General features: G+C 35.4%; 1 protein-coding gene across 1 annotated transcript in view; it reads right to left on the bottom strand.

Annotated features, from left to right (window-relative positions):
- Positions 1-20,392, bottom strand: part of LOC121738988 (probable cationic amino acid transporter) — a 152,433-nt gene that overhangs the window by 39,531 nt on the left and 92,510 nt on the right. The window contains exon 10 of the mRNA XM_042131289.1: positions 14,857-14,999. Within this exon, the coding sequence (XP_041987223.1) occupies positions 14,857-14,999 (143 nt within the window). The remainder of the gene's footprint in view (positions 1-14,856; positions 15,000-20,392) is intronic.

Consider the following 20,392-nt stretch of genomic DNA (forward strand, 5'->3'; position numbering starts at 1 on the left):
AATAAGCTTTTTCTGGTAAATTCTGGTACATTAAAAAGTAATAAATACCACAATTTAAAAACCTAATTTTACCTAATTTTACCATTATATAGCACGGTTCGGCGAGACAGAACGGATGTCTAATGTAATGGCGTAATAAACTGGAATCTGTCACTCGGGGACCAGATGGTCGATAAACATGGTGGAACTCGTAAACTAATATTTACGGCTAATTCACTCCTGTGATTGCATTCACTATAAATCTGAGGTGTCTAATAAAACACATCAAATACTTTGAGGCACGAACGTATGCGAAGTAAGAAGTACCTCTATCTTATATATAAAATTCTCGTGTCGCAATGTTCATTCCCGTACTCCTCCGAAACCGCTCGACCAATTCTCATGAAATCTTGTGAGCGTATTAAGTAGGTCTGAGAATCGGTCAACATCTATTTTTCATACCAAAAATTATTTATATGGCAAAACAACGTTTGGCGGGACAGCTAGTATTATATAAAGGATGTATAGGTGCATTTTACTTGCGTATGATATCTAGGCAATTTTAATGCGAAGTATCCGGATAAAGAAGTATTTGTTACTTCGCATCGTAAGATATTAAATGCAAAGTATTACTTCGAATTAGTTACTATTTTATGCAACTTTTGACTCATTTCAGAATTCCGATACGAGTACAAATCGCACCGTCTTCACGAGCAGTGACAATGACTCACACTCAACTCTCAGATGATTTTCATGCCAAAATGTACGATATTTGTATGAATTTATTTTAGACTAAAGCAGACAGTAAGTACCAATACAATAAATCTTCACTATAATGTGTTTAAGATAAAGCGTTAAGCAAAATTCAGTTTTTAGCTCATAAATACGGGTTTGTAGTAAATGCGGCTTAAATCGTTTCGGCTCGGGCACGTTTCTCGTTAACACGGTGAATTTATTGCGAGACCTTCACTGCTATCATTGTTTTTCGATGGACTAGTGAAAAAAAACTGCAGCTTCTTATTTTATAATATAGTAGTACTCGTATTGTAGGTTAGTGAATCTTCACAATTTCATCAGATTGTATCAGGTCTCTACCCGTCAGATCTCGAGCAACATTGACTCAACCCAATCATGTAGGTCCACTAATTAGTGGACTTATACGTATTCATGCAATAGGGAATATTACGCAAAGGTCGGAGCAGAGGGCGCTACCAGCATATGCATAAACGTGGGAGAGCCATGCTTTGGCACGACAGCCCGTGGTATTTCTCCGGTCAAGCCGGACCGGAGAAATACCACGGGCTCACAGAAAATTGACCTGAAACAGCGCTTGCGCTGTGTTTCGCCGAGAGAGTGAGTTTACCGGAGGCCCAATCCCCTTCCCTACCCTCCCCTATTCCCTTCCCTCCTCTATTCCCTTCCCTTCCCTACCATTCCCTACCCTATTCCCTCTTAAAAGGCCGTCAACGCACTTGCAGCTCTTCTGATGCTGCGAGTGTCCATGGGCGACGGAAGTTGCTTTCCATCAGGTGACCCGTTTGCTCGTGGGAGTTTGCCCATATTTCATAAAAAAAATGCGGTAAACAATTCAACCAATAGTCGACATGTTGCACACGTAATATTTATAGCAACGTTCCAAACAGAATATTTACAGAAAAGTTGTCAAACGTCGAACAACATTTTTTATTCACGATATTGGTTTACGCCTCTAGCAATATTATATCCTATTGCATAAAAATATAATTTCCTGATAGATATAGACACATTGATATTACTGAGTTATCCTTAATATATTATTATCTAGACACGCGGTAGCGTGTCAAGTCAAGTTCAAGTATTTATAACAGAACTGGCGAGCAGCACCGTGTGTAATATAATAATCTCTATAATATTATGTTTGCAAACGCCATGTGTTTCGAATATATTTCCCTCATGAGCTCACGTCACGTCTGTGCTAATAAATTGTTTCTGTTACATTAACCTTGTTAATAAGCATCACCAAAAGCAGTGAGGTAAAAGCATTAAAGAAGATCTGGGAAACGGGAATCCAATCACAATTCAATCAAAAATGAGGGTCCCGATTCTCGCACATCGAATGATGTTTCGACTTGAGCTTGAACTGGCGTGTTACATAAAATGCGTCGGAGTTCTTTAAAATGTGATCCCGATTGGATTACCCCATGTCCATACTAAACCATCCCATATAAATATGTCCATAAGAAGCGTTTTACAGCTTAGTACGAGAATCTACGCTCCATTTTTTAAGTTTGTTCGAAGTTATCACGCTTCACTTTTTAAATATTGTTCATACCACTTCAGTCATGACTAAAGGCTGAAAACTATCTTATTTTTTCAAGATATCGTTTTCATTTTTGATTTTAAAAGTAGAACATAACGCTTATAATTTGGGCCTATCCTTATTTCTTCAAAATAATTATTATTTTCCAAGAAAATAAACATAAACAGGCGATTTCCAATTTTGGTGGCTTGTCGGCTGTCCCCTTCCTATTTTACTCAATATCTACCGATTAACAGAAAACTTGATACTGGATTAGATTTTTATTTTTATGTAGTCGTTTTATATAGTTGACTCTTCATAATATATGAATTCTATTGCACTAACTTCTGTAGTTGAGTTTTTATGACACAGTTTAGGTCTGTCGCGGAGAATTTTTAAATTTTGGTGGGATTTACGAAACGTTGTTTCTACAAAATACCATTGATCCCTTAAGCGTTAAAAATACGCCATTTACTTCATTCAGCCACACGCTAACCAGTTTAGGAGGTGGCTGTGGGCTGGGTCGTACCAGTTTTATCACAAAACCCCCGATTTTATGCAATTTTGGTGTACTTAAATTATCCTACTTGTGGCAATAATATGTTATTTTGAATATCGGTAGAGTTTTGGTTTGTTTATAGATAAGTTAATGTGCTATAACTTTAGTGCACTTAGTTTTTTTTAAAGATTATTTTTCTCGCAAATTCGAATTTTGGTGGGTAAGAGGGTGTGTAAAACATTATTTTTACAAAATACCATTGATTCTTGAAGCATAAAACATACGCCATTCACTTCATTCTGTCACAAGCTAACTCGTCTAGGTGGTGGTTGTTGTACCAGTTTCCCGTAAACACCTAATCCCCAATTTTGGTGGAAACAAAAATTTCCACCAACATTATAATATAAAAAATGCAAGTTGTTGAAATCCACTCAAAAACAATTAAAAAACAAAGGGACTTTTGCCTTCAGCCGATTCACCTGGTTGCCAATCTATTAGATCCTAGATTTATGGGTTCATGATTAAACGATGACCAAGAAGCTGAGGCCAACAATTTTATATACGAACAAGCACGATTGCTAGGCAAAGATCCAGTGGTGATAATGACGAATGCAGCTGAGTTTAGAACGAAGTCCAGTTACTTTGGCAAGTGGCAAGCATTCTGCGTGGATCACGACTGAAACAATAGCCCCTCATTTTTGGAGGCAAAGTTTTGCATCAAAACAAAAATTATTTCCCCTGGCCTATCAACTACTAAGCGTTCCGCCAAGTTCAGCAGCTGCGGAAAGAAACTGGAGTTTGTTTGCGAATACTCCAGAAATAGACTTCAGCAGGACCTCGTAAATAAGCTTATCACGGTGAGGCAAAATTTGTAATACTTAATATAATTTAGATAATTTAGAAAAAAATCTAGATGATGCCGACACAGAACCGGACTTCCTCATTTCTGCCGATGCCATAGAATTTGAGATCCAAGGAATCGACAGGACTGACGAAGTAGATGAAGAGGATGAAGAAGAGGAAAGTATTTAACTTGCAACAAATATAACTGACAATAAAACTTGAAAAAAAAAACCTTTCTTTATTTACTCCTAAGTTTAGTTACTAGTTACCAATTAAGTTGCTTTAGAAAGTTAGTAGGTGTCATTTTACATTCATAAAGTTTTGAGTATGCTCAAAACTTATATTTTTTACAAAATTATTCTCACACCAAGTAAAACGTACTAATTATTATATCTGACCTATCTGACAATAAATGACTTTAAATGACGGTCATTTATTATAAATGACGGTCACTTATCGTATGTGACGGTCAGTTTACAGCACTAGTCGTGACTGATCGAAACGATCCATGAATGAGCATCCATAGCTCAGCAGCATAGTAACTCTTGTCGTGTTGTCAACAAGGACTATTTTGCTCTAAATCTAAACTTTAGATACCCTGCCCTGTAAGAAACTTCCCGTTATATTATGTCAAAGTTATCGAGTATTCGCAAGCCGGGCGAAGTATGCCAGTCGAGATTCTACCATAAATAGTTGTTGGCTTGTTGGTTGTGTGCGGGACGGGCATGTTAAACTCTACAGTTAGAGGCAGATTACGGAATTTAACATAATATTTGTGGAGTCATAATAATATTATTATTTAGATAATTTCTTGATGTAGTTAATTCTGACACAAGTGGTCCCTCCCTATGCTTATTGTAAAAATGTATTTATTTATAAGCTTGTTTTTACCAACATTAGGGTTGGTGAGATAAGATAGTATATAGTGGGTTTCGGGGGCGTTTAGTATATAGTGGGTTTCGGGGGCGATAAATCGATCTAGCTAGGAATCATTTCTAGAAAATGTCATTTACATCGGATACCGAGCAAGGCTCGGTCAAACAGATAGTTAATAATGTTTTTCTATGCTTGAAATTGTATCAGGAATAAGGCGCTACGCTGTATTATATTATTTTAACATTGAATTATTTTACGCGAATACATACGAGTAAATGTTTACATGTAACGAACATAAACAATAATTTGAGGTCTTATAAAAATACGAGCTTTTGCCCGCGGCTTCGCTCGCGTTAAGAAGTATTAGCATATGCAAACTTTCATCCCCCATTTTAACCCCTTGGAGGTATAATTGATCAAAATCCTTTCTTAGCGGATGCCTACGTCATATCACCTATCTGCATGCCAAATTTCAGCCTGATCGGTCCAGTGGTTTGGGCTGTGCGTTGATAGATCACCATGTCAGTCAATCACCTTTGAGTTTTATATATATATAGATTATGTTTAAATATAATTTAATATTATTATTCAATTCTCTTCAACCCACGTCAGATGATACTTGTCAAATTACAGTCGCTCGTTGTTTTCAGCGGACCTCCACAGTTTCTAGAAAAGTCTGGGAGTTTTAAAATTTCACTAAAGATTTCCCGTGTCGGTCTTCGAGGAATTGTACGAAAAAACTAACGTAATAATCTTTTATAATATTATGCATGGAAAATGTATAAAGCTGATGAACGAATGAAGTTAGACAATAAGAGTTCAGTTGCAAATTATTTGAAGAAACACTTACGATTGCTCAAAGGTCAAAACCATGAGGTTCATTCATTTTTAATGAAAGATTTGGTAATAATTACAAGACAAAATTGATATTCATAATTTTTGATAAAGTTTAATTTAGCATGTAAACGATGTGACAAGTGACTGCTCTCGAGTAAGTTTTAATATACTACCGAAGAAATTGATTCATAGGCAGTTGACGGACCTACGTCAGTCCTCTAGGGATTGAATGCAGCAGAATTCTGCCCGGCAGAAATTTTGCGACTCACAACTCACAAATTACGCTCGTTTGGCTTCGCCCTTAATGTTAATCGCTGGGTTTGAAATAACGACCAAATTACGTAGACCCACCATCTGCCAATGAAGCAACTTCTCTGATAGTCAAACATTAAAGTCTACTCGAGACTCGAGAGCGGTCACAAATTACTACAGTTGTCAAGTTGTTATTCGGTTCATCCACTCATATCTTCAACAGGGTGCCAGCACTGGTTCTATTGCTTAACAATATATCGATGTTCCTCATTGTAGATTTCGTTTAATTTGAAATATATAAATGGGAAATTTTATATTGTAAAGACTCAAGCAGCTTACTTTTAGCGTTTTAAAAAGCCTCACAATATTTTAGTGTCAAATGATAAAATAGATGCGATACTTACACGTTTATTATCCACTCAGCGCCATAAAAAGTTTCTCACTTATAAGTATTTTCTGAGTCTTTGAGCCTTTAACACTTACGAAGAAAACAAAAGGGGCCAAGTGTGAACTGTGGGCTTGACTTCACACATAATTAAGGAAAGGCTGTTGTAAATTGCACCACAACCGCATGCTTTTATGGAAAGGTGCATAAATATAATTTAATTTTTTTCACACTTTGATATGCTAAGACCATAATGATATTTGGCTATGTCCACATTGTGCACTTTCATTTTCAATTTTCATCATCAACTTTCATATTGGCGCATTCAATAATTGAATGCGTCAAGAAACGCAACACCATTATTGTCATTTTTGAAGTTTTGGATACGGTCAGCGGACATGCGTCGCGGACACGCCTCAAGTTCACTGTTGACTGCGCTATAACGCATGCCTTTGACGAACAGAAAAAGGCACAGTGTGGACAAAGCTTTTGACATACTAAGCTTTAAATAGTGTACGTGTTACGCACGCTTATACATATTATTTTGACATAAGAGGCATGGGTCCATACTTTAAGTTGGATGAGCTATTAAATAACATGATATGGTACTATGTTTACATACAGATGGTATGTAATCATGCTACAATCCATACATAATATAATATTATAAAAGTGAAAGTGTGTATGTCTGTCTGTTACCTCTTTACGCCTAAACCGCAGAACCGATTTTGCTGAGGTATGAAGATACTTTGCGTGTCGGGAAAAGACATAGAGTAATTTTTATTACGAAAAAATATACGGTTCCCGCGCGATAAACGAATTTTGGCGCAAGGAAGTTGCGGGCGACATCTAGCACGGCATAATATAGAGGCCAAGGAATGTAAATCAGCACTTACATTTCTAATATTTCATTTGAAAACAGCGATAGCTATGTAGCAGAGTAAAATAAAACGAATAAATTTTTCAAATCGGGTTTTTATGGCGCGAGACCGGAAGTCGAGTAGACGGATCGTCTGGTATGCTACCGGGTGCTGTATGCACAGACGAATATATGACAGGTTTTATTACCATATTTTTATTGTATCTAGTTGAATGTGGTGAATGTGATCAGCAGGATCAGCTGTCTTAGGACTTTGTGCTGACATCTAGCAAGGTCACAGAATATACTGTCGTCCTAGTTGACCCGGTGAACTTTGCACAAAATTACAAAATTTAGTTTATAAAGATTCAACATTAGGAACATTAAACATGATGCCTTATTCTGAATCTAGAAATTAAACAAAAGATTAGGACTTAGTTGTTCAGGCAATGAAACATACTTCTTGATATCAAAACCATGTTTCATCTGTTTTTATAACACTGTGTTACTCCGCTAAGGGGTTGTTTCACCACTTCCCGTAAGTGCTAAATAGGCTATCTACCACTTAACTTGACAGGTATAATATCGTGAATCCGTCAAATAAGTTGTGGATAGCATATCCGGCACTTTTTTAGGAAGTGGTGAAAAAGGCTCTAAGTAATGCATATGCTCTGTTAAACTTGTAAGTAGTATAAATGCGGGGGTTCAATTACCCCGATCCCTCTATGCACTTAGCCAGGATAAGGCGTGATCAGTATTCCAGGCACGTACGTTCCGGACCTAGCACATTCGTGATGAATGGACGCTTTTCTTACTTGTTTACTGCTAATAGATCTTTATTTTTTTTCTAATCTTAATATTTTAATCCTCTCAATTCGCTGTGATTACAGGCCGCACGAAGGCTAAAATAATATATAGAGTTAATGTCAAAATCTTCATTGTGTTAAAGTTAAGTAATAATTAAATGTCACTGGGTACAGCCGTAGGAACCTTTTTAGTCATATTTCAAACTTGAAACAAAGCGTCGTAGCTGACTCGTAGCAAGCTACGTGTAGAGCGTAGGCCTACGCATTACGAAATTATGTTATGGGCGTTTTACGATGGCACTCAGATGGACTTAATTATTACTTAACTTTAATTTAATAAACATTAATGTCATAATCTCAATATATTGTTACTACTACTAATAATTACATTACAGTTAAGTAATCACTACAATTATATGACTCTGAGTGCGGTCGTTCCAGTCATACGATTTTAGAAACGACTAGCTGTCTCGGCAAACGTTGTTTTGCCATAAAATGATTTTCCCTATTTTCCTGCTTTTCTCTTAAGGGTTTTTTCTGATTTTTTTATTCTATAGACCTCACGGAGCCCGAGACCTTTCCAACGAATGCAAAATCGTGGAAATCGGTTCGTGTCTTCTGGAGTTATAGCGTCAAGAAGGTAAAACCCGACTTATTTTTATATATTAGAAACGATGACGTGACTTTGCAACAATTATTACGACTGTTTATGAAATCCATATGGTAATAATATCAAAGCTCTTGTTGTGTTACCTTTTTCTCTCTATCAACAAATTTATTAGGTAGAATAATTCACAGTTTGATTCCCAAAAACTACGAAATTAATATACTCTTGTTGTTTCCCCTACACAAAGTATCAATTTCAACAACAACAAAAACGATACGTAAGATTAGGTAAAGAAATGCACGCCGTCTTGGCTTCGGTAACGAAATATCTCACAAACCCGATCAGAGACACACACATATTTCATTACGGATAAAATCGCTCCACCACGCGGCTTTGTTTGGAAAAATATTAAATTATGTTCGCAAACAGTTCTCGTACACACCATTTAGTAGACAAACAAAGTGTAGTTTATTTTAAAACAACGCCTTTGTAACATGCACTGAAAAAATGTTTGTGTATTTTTCGGGAATTCCAATAATGTTTGTGAGGGAAAAACAAGTGCGGTGCTATTAATTTGTATCGTTGTTATTTGTTAAGTTGTTTTATACCGATCTTTACACTAAAATGAAATTTTATAACCAACACAGTGTACTATATATTATTTTACATATTAGTAATATATACCAGTGTGTATTATATATTAATTTATATCAAGATATAACATTTTGAACCCACCCAAAATAATGAAAAATGTGTTGGGAACGTAGTTGGGCTTTATCTGTCGCCAATGTCACAAGTTCTAGCAGGATTCATTTTTGATTACGCACAAATCAAAAATAATGTTTATGTTTATATAAATAGTGATCAGGTTTATTTGCAAAGGAAATACCAGAAGGCCCCAGGAATGTTCTGTGTAATTAAACCGAGCGCACACAGTTTCGGTTTTGTCGAGGTTGCTGGCTGCAGCAAAATTACACATTTACAGCAAACCCTGCATAGTGTATACTTGAGACAACGTTACGTCATATACAAAAGCGCTTTTCGCATTGTACGATACGATGTTGTCACTTTATTCGTTTCTTATCGAATTTTCGATTTGAGCACTTCTAAATATCCCATTAATATAGAGAGTCACTATGTCTCGTCGTAATTACAAAAATTACAAAATTATAAAAATATAGCATAATATTATTTTTGAACTATAGAATTTTTATAAGATAACTAGTTGACCCAGCATACGTTGTTTTGCCAAATTAATTATGTTTAGTATCAATATAAAAAGTAGGTTAAAATCTATTCTCAGGCCTAACGAATGTAGATACAAAATTTCATTAAAATCGATTGAGCCGTTTTGGAGGAGTTCGCACACAAACCCAAGAATTTAATAATTAGATTTTTATTCGTGTAGTATAAAAAAATCACAACAGCAGTAGGTAGATAGTAGGTTATGACATCCGCGCATGTTAATTGATTTTAACACAAAATATTATATTATTACGCCTCGGTAGATCGCTACCACATACACTATTGTATGTCAAAAGTTCTAAGACTACCTAAGAGTTCGATAAATCAGCCGGATACACAGTAAGCCACAGATAATTACAATTCGGTATCGAGTAGATCTAATAGAACTGTTTTGGGGTTTGAGTGCTGAGTTCCTTAAGTAACATTAGACGGAGCCTTTAAAGGTCACGACACACATATCAGCTCGGAAAGGGATCGGCACCGTATCGCCTCGAGTCGTTCAATATTGTTTGTATGAAACTCCTTACCTGCAACGTACACTAAGCGGAACCGTAACGTAATCGCCTCGCCTTTGATATGCTTTGGTAATACGTGCATACGTTATAGGTTGACGCCTGGTTGACGGCGAGGCGAAGGCGATACGGTGACGATCTCTTTCCGAGTTGATATTACGTGTACGTTGACCTTTAGAGCTTTAGTTAGTCTTTAGTCTTTACTCTTTAGGTCGTTGAATTTGTCTTCAGTCTTAACAAGTAAACAAATAATTTACCTGCTGAAATAAGTAATAACGATTTTAAAAGGACTTTATTTCTGTACGATTTTAGAGCGATTTCATTATAATGAAGTTAGGGAAGTTGATTCTATATATCGCACGCTGAGAACGAAAGTGACTCAACTCGAAATTGGCAATTTTTGGGAAAAGACGAAAATGTGTCTGTGGGACTAAGCATTTTCTGTTCATTTTACGATTACACTAAAACATGATTACGAAAGTTATAAATTTCTTTTGCATTATATTGTTTGACTTAATAGCTTTAGATATACAAAATATTTTTTGCCAAATAATATTATTTTCCTATATAAAATAGCGCTTGAAAAAAAACTCGGAAAAATAGGTCACTTTAGTATTAGAAGTTTCTTTATGTCTACTGACCTTTTTAGGTAAAGGTCTGTTCATTTATAATATTGCTTAAGAAAAAAAGGTTATTTCTAAAAATCAGTCAGTTTCCCTCTTATGATTTTGTATATTTTCTCAAAAGAGCCGAATAAGACAGTGAAGTAGAGTTAAATGGCATTTATTAAATCACTTCTTAGACAAAATAGGAACCTGTAATCATCACACTAAACAAAATAATATCAAAATCGTATCAAAAATTTGTAGGAAACAAGGCTAAACAAATGACAACATTAACCAAACCATGCTTTCACTGGTTTCGATAGTAATTCCTAAATATAACATAGGTAACATCTATCACGATAATATTTCTGTAACAACAATAAAGTAGGTATTTATCGAATTCAACAATATGCCGTTATTAGCACTAACTTATCAGTCTAACATAGTACTTAGTACAGTTTTGTAATTACAATTCGGTTGTATTACCAAATCAAATAATTTTAATTAAACTCTGCTTAATACACTAACTCAGATAAACAAAACAATGAGTACCTACCTACTGTTTTCACTGGTTTAGATAAGTAATTCCTAAATTAATTGTATTATTAGCACTAACTTATCAGTTTAAACAGTCTTGTAGTCATAGTCATCAAATCATTTTAATTAAACTCTGCTTAATACACTAATTCAGACTTTGCTTTTTGAGTATGACATAGTAATATCACTTTAAATTTTATATTTTAATATTACTCCTAATAATAAGCACTTAATACTCGTATGTATTTATTATTATTTTTAAGTTTAGTTACTCACAAAGTATTATAAAAACTGGCGTAAATAGTAGGTATAAAATTTTTTCTGACTAAATCTTTGAGATCTTTTCTTTTATTTTCTTTTAACTCAAGTGCATGCTCATATAGCTGTTCAAGTACAATTTCTTTAAAACCCATAATTTTTTTCTCATGTCAATTTGAGAAAAAATCTCATCGGAGTATGATGTTTTGTAATAAAAGTGAAACATCTCCGCCTTATCAAATTTAAGTACTTTAAGATCATTCCACAAAACTGTTTCTTTATGGAGGTTTTCCTTAAAGTTGTATCCCCACTGCTCCTGAAGTAGTTTGAGATTTAAGAAGAATTCATAATTAACTTCTTTGACTATGAAAGGTTGTCCAGACTTCCGAGCGCTTTTGATCAAGGTAGCAAATTGAACTGGTATGTATATAGGCCCTGCTTTTTCGTTCTTCTTGATTTCTTTTTCAATCAAACTATGCACATTATCTGCTTCATTTTGGGTGTGCCCTTTTATTAGATACTTATGGGTTATACTTTCGATGTTACCAAAATGAGCGACAGCGTATGAATATAAACTAGCTATAACTTTATTTTTGTTCTGGCCAGTGCAGTTGTCAGAATAAAAAGTTACATGTTACTTTTTATCTGCGTTTTTTGCGCTAAAAGTTCGTAAGTAATCAAAAATACATGAGCCTATTTCATTGGCTCCCCTTTGTCCCTGGGTCTCGTCCCAAAAATAACAGTAAACGTCTCCGTAAGACTTTTTATCCTCTTCCCCATTTTTTAATTCTGTTATTGTGAAATCAAGACAGTTTATTTTTGAAGAATAATAAAAATAACTTGGACTGGGACATAACATGACGGACTGTAAATCATAAATTGCGCAAATGTGGGTCTCGTCAATGTTTCGTCGGTCTGTCCGTTTTTCTTGGCGACAAAGCTCTTTTTCTTGGAGGTGTTTATCATAGTTCGGCTTGAGCAGTGTTTTGTTACTTTCGGGAGCAAGTTCGTACGCAACACACGTTTCACACCTGTCTTTGTTAAAAGTGTTCAAGTATAACCAATAGTCGCACTGTGGCAGACTTTTTTCTTTTTGATCATTGTTAAAATCAGTCCAGAGGTCCCTTATAGTTTTGCTGTCAGATATGTACTCCCTACTTGAAGTAGCTCTTAAATAGTAAGATTCTACCCTCGGTATGGACTCTATGTGTTTCCTGATGCTTTGGAGCAATTCAGGGTCTACCCTCTTTTTGTTGTCATGCTTTCCTCTACCTTCAGGCTCTACGATACCATGGCTATTGGTTTTACTCTTAACGGTTCTCAACTGTCTGTCCGTTATGTCCAAAGTGTTTATGAAAAACAATTTGCAAACACGGATCTTATTGCCATTTACTGTAAAATAAAAGGCGTTGTTTGGAAGGCGGGGGTTTTGAGCATTTGAATACCTGTACCTAGGTTGCACTTCTATCATGCAAGATCTAATAAAAGCACGCTGTAGTTCCAAATTTGACAATCCCCAATAGGCTTTAAACAGATTAGACCTCTCATCCTCTTTTATGTTATCAAAACATTTAAGTCTACACTTGCTCGTACATGTTCCTTTCACATGCTTAGCTGGAATGATTTTTTTTGATTTGGACAAAGACCTGTAACTTTTTCCGGAGTTTCGTGATATTTTTGTCTGATTCTGTTTCCAGTTACCAGGGTTCCTTTTACGCTTCCTACTTTTTGAGGGTTGCGGTTGACCCGAAGAATCAGAAGATGAAGAGCTAGTACTGGAAACACGTCTACTTCTTTGATTAGAATTTACAGCACGGTATGTTGGATCAGAGTCACTTAGATCCACATCACTTTCATTAGGGTGTATGGGTGATTGAGCGTATAAACGTGGGTTACCTGTTTGAGGTCTTAAATTGCTGGTACTAGGACCAGGAATAGTTGTATTTTGAAATTCACTTGTAACTGAAGTACTTGAAGATGATGAAGTACTGCTACTACTTGAGGATGAAGAACTGCTCGTACTGGAACTTCTTGAACGTGGTCGGACAGCATCTGTAGTTTCCGAAGTTTTGTCAGTAATGTCTGGTTCTGTATTTATTTCTTGACAAGCTCTTTCAGGCTCCTGAAACATGAATAATTTAACATTTTATCATAAGATAGAAAAGTTGATGTTAATGACCCATGTCTTACATTGAAATTAATAACTTGCATTTAAAGGATTTGATTTTTTGCTTGGGTTTTGTATTATCTGATGTTCTTGGCCCAGACGTGGAGATGTATTTTCGATGATTGAAGGACTAGATGGTATGTTTTCTTTGTCGATTTCCAAAGCCTCTTTAAGATTCTGCAAGCAAGTATAATATTAAATTCTTTTACTAACAATAAACATAACTACTGACAAAAAACGAAGCATAAATAAATAGTATCCCAAATTACCTCATTTTGCTGTCTATCCTCCACCATTTGAAGAATTAAAGCGCTTCTTTTCATTTTTAGCTTTTGGGATAGCTGACTCAGTAGAAAACATTAAACACTGAAAAAAGTAATGAATTGCACTATTACTGAATGTGCCTATTGAAAAACAAACTTGAAAATATTAAACAGACTTTCTTTTGAATAGCACAAAATATTTAAGAGTATACTTATAACTAAACAGACCTGTTTCAAAATGGGACCATCACTTAGACTAATTTCTTAATAAATAGGTGACCAAATTTGACATATGCCACTGGAATTGCTAATACACAAAACATAAAAGGGACCTAAATCTAAATCGGTCAGTTTATGAATATAAATTGTAACGTAACTTACCTCCAACATTGACAAATAAACAGACTCAAGGCGTAATCGGTCACTGCGGTACTAAACTTGTAACGTCCTGCTACGACAACTCACGGTGCAACACTGATTTCGTCACTTTGATTCGGGCGCGGGGGGCGAGAATGCTTGAGTGACAAAGAGACCGAAATATAGCTCTATCCTTTTCTTACCATAATTAGCCAGTTTTCTATTATAAGTATGATAGATTGTACTTTTTTAAGTCATTCTGTATATTTAACTCATTTAACCAAAATTTTGATATCGGTCACTTTCGTTCTCAGCGTGCGATATGCCTATACTAAACATTAGTTCACTATCGTAGAAAATATATTCATAAGCTTCATTCGAAATGTAAATTATGGAAAAATTCTAGTCAAAGATAGAGTCGGTACATGAATATATACAACTTCTAACAATATTGTATATTACAACTTAAATTACCGAAATAGCTTAGTATGGTTATTAAGTAAAATAATATTACGCAGTGACCGCAAAGGTAAAGAAGAAAAACCCTTACTACCTAATATCAGACTCTCGCTACAAAAGTCTAATTTGATGCTTTCATAATTATGAAGATTCTGCAGGAGACAATGAATAAATAGCTTGCTCAGAAAGTCTCGTAGATGGTTATGCTGCTACTGCGATCTAGTATACTCACGGCGAATACAGTGTCTGCGGTGGGATGTGGGTCGACGGGGGTGCGCAGGCTGTGCGGCAGCAGCTCGATCAGGTTGGTGGAGTGAGGCTGGTAGCGGAGGACCAGCACGCACGTCGACACCAGCGTGTAGGCCAGGAGGGTTCCTGTGGAGAAGCAACTGTATACCGTCGAGGAAATTCATTCCTAGGCAACCAACGTCATTTGGTCGGATCATATCGACCGTGATCAAACTAGGTAGGTCCCCCATCTGCCTAGCCATCTGCCTAGGAATCAACTTCTCTGATTGGACATTGTTCATGTTTATGCATCGAGATAGATAAGTATAATATAGTGATGGAGATGAAATAAAAGCTTAGAAACGCCGCCGCTCCGCATCAATCATCATTAAAATCACTTTCTATCGATTTAGGGAAAACCTATAATAGTAGAAATAAATATAGAAAATATACATATAAAATTATAAAATCGTTTTTTTATTATATTTCCTCGGAGCTCACGTGCATTGTGAATATTATAGTCATTAAAAATATACATAGATTTTCTTTATTGGTATTTCGCATGGACGCTAACAAAATGTGTGGCGGTAAATTACTTTGGCGAGAACAATTATTTTCCGGTACGTTAATATTGATTATAGTTTAATAATAATAATTTATAACACAATTACTCCCAAATACCATGCAGTGTGATAATTACAACTAACTTTAGCCTTAATTAATTACAACACGTTAATATAAACGGTTGCGAGAGGCGACACAGAAATTCGTGCTAATTGAATAGTTAAATGTTGAAACTGTCCCGAGTATCGGCATTTTAAACCTAATTTCAGCTAACCGAGTTCAGTTCAATTTATCGTTAAACTTCAACAGTAACACAGGAGGAGATATAAAATTGGTTTTACTAATAATTTAATTACCGTTTTATGTTTTTATTTGATGACTTTGTGAATTAATTGATCGATATTGTAATGATCGAGATTTTCTGAACACAATGTATCATGTATCATATGAGGTCTAAGACCTAGTTCAGGAAAGCTCGCGTATTACTTGCGCGTAATAAGCTACTAAATAAGTTATTATATTATATAATACCAATTTGTGAGCAATAAAGAATGCTATCTATCTAGGCGCGTAGGTTTTGCGCACATGTTTGGAAACGTTGCCCCGGAAAAATAAACGAAAAATTAACTTTGGGATTTATTCAGACGACGTGATGTATACTATCCACAATGTGCTTATGTGTGTTATTGTATCAGTATAATAAAGAATTTGAATTTCATGACTTTTTCTGAGTGCATAGTTTCTCTGTTTACCGACGTCAATGCGATGTTTTTAACTTTATTTATATCTTTCTTACACATAGTATTCAATGTTGAAACATTAGTATTTGCCTAATAGTACTTTAGTAACATTTTTTCGTGGTACCGTTTTTAATTGTTTTAATAGTAGAACGTTACCCTAGTTCCATGTTGATAAAAGTAATTCCATCATATCGAGTACGAGTCATACTAAGCACATAGTCGGATCGATTTTTGTAATTTACTGTGTAAGCTCACGCTAAGCTTGAATATTTAGAGCCTTCGGAATTAGGCGTTAGCGCGGCCGGATTAAACAGATTCTGGCCCGGTTCTAGTTTGCTTTTAAAATCCTATCGAATATTTATGATCTCTCAAGTTCACGTAGAATTATAAGCTTAGTAATCCCAATATTGAATTAACATTTTCTCAAGTCGGAAATTAAGAAGACTGATCGCCTTATTTCAGAAAAAAAATCCGATTCTGATTTTAAATCTACAGGTACGTGCATTTTTGCTGCAAAGGTATAATATAATATAAGTTATATGTCCAGTATATTTGATGAAACTCAACGTAAGTTATGACTTCTTCGTGCCTCTTCAGGGACTTTTATTTATGTTGAGCCATTAAATTCGTTGCACGTTTTTCCCATCCTGCCAAAATTCCTTAAATTTTAAACGATACCTACTTGTACCCACAACTTCATTAGTGCAGGTTTATCGCACGGAAATAACAGAACTTATCAGCTAGTCGTTTTCGAATCAGTTAAAAGGTAATAGGTAAAGAGTTCAAGAAGAAAACATTTAGCTTATGTGTTATTAATATGGATTTGGAGCTCACAGTTTAGACAGAGTAGACAGAATGATAGAGTATGCCGACTTAGAACTGATGTTGAAATTTTTAAATTTGACGTATTATGACGAAAATTGTCGCTAGGGTTGTTAACTTGTTACCTACGAATTCAAAACTATGACATATTCGATGGACGTGTTCCTCTTTGGTCGTATTGTTGTTTGTGTTTTGGCACATGCGATTAAAATTGACAGAATCTAATTTTGAAATCTTTATTTTAAATATTTAAAAATAAATTATATCAGCCAGCGCGAGGCACATTCCGTTCAAAATCCTAGTGAAACCCGACGAATTTGACAGATATTGAAACCTGTCCGTCTCTTTGCAGTCGAACTACTGATCGTTATGTCTATTGTGGTTTAGACATTGTAAACAATAACGGTGGCTTGTGACGATGTGTCAGGTGTCACTGTGACGGAGACATAGTGTCACACGACAAGGTCAGGGTGTAATTGAATATCGTGTTTACCCACCGGTGGAAAACACCAAAAGATACTCGATAACACAGGAGATTGTTATCAAAATCGTCACATTATCAAAACATTACCTAGGGCCGGAATACTCAAGCTAAACTTGAATATATTTATCACAAAATGTACGAAGCTTCTGTCAAAATCGTCATAAAGTTAAAGTTTAGTAATCATTAAATGTCTTTGAGCTTGGCCAGTGATTCATGTCAGACGTTTCTTAAGGTTTACCTCCTTATATTTTATAAAATAATATTTTTCGAAACTCTTGCGCTTATCAATGTGGCTGTCGTCATCTACTAAGTACAACGTACAATATGGATAACTTCTGCGACGTATACAAAATATTTTTATTAATAGTTGGCAAATGGAAACCTTTGTTAAGGTTTCTGCATATTCATTTGTAGGACCCACGTAGGACCCAAGGACGTGTGCCGATACCTGCGCTGTACTCTAGAGTCTAGACTAGTCTAGACTAAGTTACTAGGATTTACTTACTGGTAAAAGCAAAGTTTATTCTCAACTATGAGAGATCAATAGAGTTACAGCTATGTTAATGCAAGTATTAGCATAGCTCAACTAGAGCGCAGTATAATATAATATAATTTAATATAGAGTAGATCAACTTCCCAATAGACTATCCTAATCGGATACACGATTACCAGATACCTAACTATAAAGATCAGAATCATATTTTAGCGTCCGAGTAAAAATTGCTTCCGTATTACTAATTTGTTTATAACAACACGGCTTAAGTCAGAGATGTTAATCATTACTTAACTTTAATTTAATACAGCATTTGACAGAAAACGTATAGAGTTTATGTCAAAATCTTTATTTAAGTCAGTAATCTTTAAGTGCCTCTGAATGCGGATTTTAGTTACACTACTGCATGTGTTGTGGTTAGTGTGAGCGTACCAATTAGCAGGGCCGCTTCCGCTCATGTATCGCTTACATCGCTCGTTAGACACCCCGCTTAGTGTGAGCACAATCGACCTCCTGACGAGCCTCGAGCTAGCTCCTGTTGATACTTTATGAAATGGTTAACAACCGATAAATTGCAGCTCGCGAGACGGATGCCGCTTCATATTTACAGATCGAACTTTTTTGTAATTATGTTATTAAATATCTACTTCAAAATTGAGTTCAAAGATTCCGCCCGAACTAATATACTACATACAGAGCAAGTTAAAATATAAAAGCTTTCAATATTGAAACGTATTTGTCGATGCGTAACGTGAATTTATAGTTTATTTTATAGTTATTAGCAAATTTATAGTTATTAGTCATATATTAAGTCTATATTATTAGTTATATCAATAACATGAATATTAATGTGAAATGATAATATAAGTACTTAGTTATAGTAGATAAATAATAGCTTTGTCTACACTGTGCCTTTTTCTTTTCGTGTTCGTTCAAGGGCATGCGTTATAGCGCAGTCAACAGCGAACGTGAGGCATGCCCGCGACGCATGCCCTTTGACCGTATCCAAAACTTGAAAAATGACAATATTGGCGTTGCGTTCCTTGACACATTCAATTATTGAATGTGCCAATGTGAAAGTTGATGACGAAAATTGAAGATGAAAGTGCACAGTGTGGACATAGCTAATAAGTATTATACTACTATTCGCTACAGCTATAATATTATTAACTAGCTGTTTCCCGCAATTTCGTCCGCGTCAGCAAAATGTGATAAAAAATATAATAAAAAAGAAAAAAAAACCCTTGGTTTATTTATAAAAAAAGTGAAATAATCCTCCTCCTCTTTGGAAGTCGGTTAAAAAGTAGTCTAAGTTATTCCTTACTACATCAGCTATGAGCCTAAAAAGTCCCGTCAAAATCGCTCCGACCATTTTAGAGATTAGCCAGAACAAACAGACAGACAGACAGACAGACATACAGATAAAAATTGTAAAAAATGTTGTTTTGGTTTCTGTACCCTATATACATTCATATGCATTTAGTAAAAAACGATTCTTTCAATATTACAAACAGACACTCCAATTTTATTTATATGTATGTAATATGTATGTATATGTATAGATGTATAGATGTATAGATGTATAGATGTATAGATGTATAGCTGTATAGATGTATAGATGTATAGATAGAATATAATAAACGCAAATAGTCTTCCAAAGGTAACTGGAAGGAGAATGGCTATTTACATTCACATATATATGGAAAAATTCGCTAACAATTTAAATATATTTTTTTTCATGAATTATGAACCAATTTTTTTTAAGATACGTAACACGAGGCAAACTTTCACATAATCTCTAATCAATCTAATCATTGTGTTTTATCTGACAAGAAGAAATTATAGAAAACAACAAGAATACAAAGTATTATAAAGCCGTAAATCAATCAGAAAAGATAATCCAGGCAGGGTAAAAGTTGTTCCAACAGCCAGTGCCGGGAAAGTTGTGACACTCCGCTGGCATTTCCACTACCTCATAAACCCTTACACAAATGTTTGTAATTACAGCTTGTGCAGTGTACACAGACTAAGGATTCTGAAGTGAAACCTCAGGCACGTTGAGAGTTTTCACGGTCACGTCATAAAAAGAGTCGCAATAATACTGCATAACGACGGCACGTCGTAACGATTTTGGACAGTAGTTTCACTTATGACATGCGTATTTTTTTTTTATTTATTCAAATCAGGCCACGTAGGCCCATACAATATATACCTTAATGACTAACATACATAAAAATTATATAAACTTAACAACTACACATTATCACGAATTAACGGCGACGTGACGCGCGCTTCATACCGGAGTCTCCCCCGGAACCTTCGGTAAACCACATCAGTCGGCCAGAATTCCTCCGCTTCAAAGGTCGGGAGAAGTTGACCTTGTGGCGAGACTGCAGACGCTCGACCCTCAAGTGGAGGGATGTCTTCTTACTGATGT

The sequence above is a fragment of the Aricia agestis genome, chromosome Z, assembly GCF_905147365.1.
Source record: "Aricia agestis chromosome Z, ilAriAges1.1, whole genome shotgun sequence".
Lineage (NCBI taxonomy): Eukaryota > Metazoa > Arthropoda > Insecta > Lepidoptera > Lycaenidae > Aricia > Aricia agestis.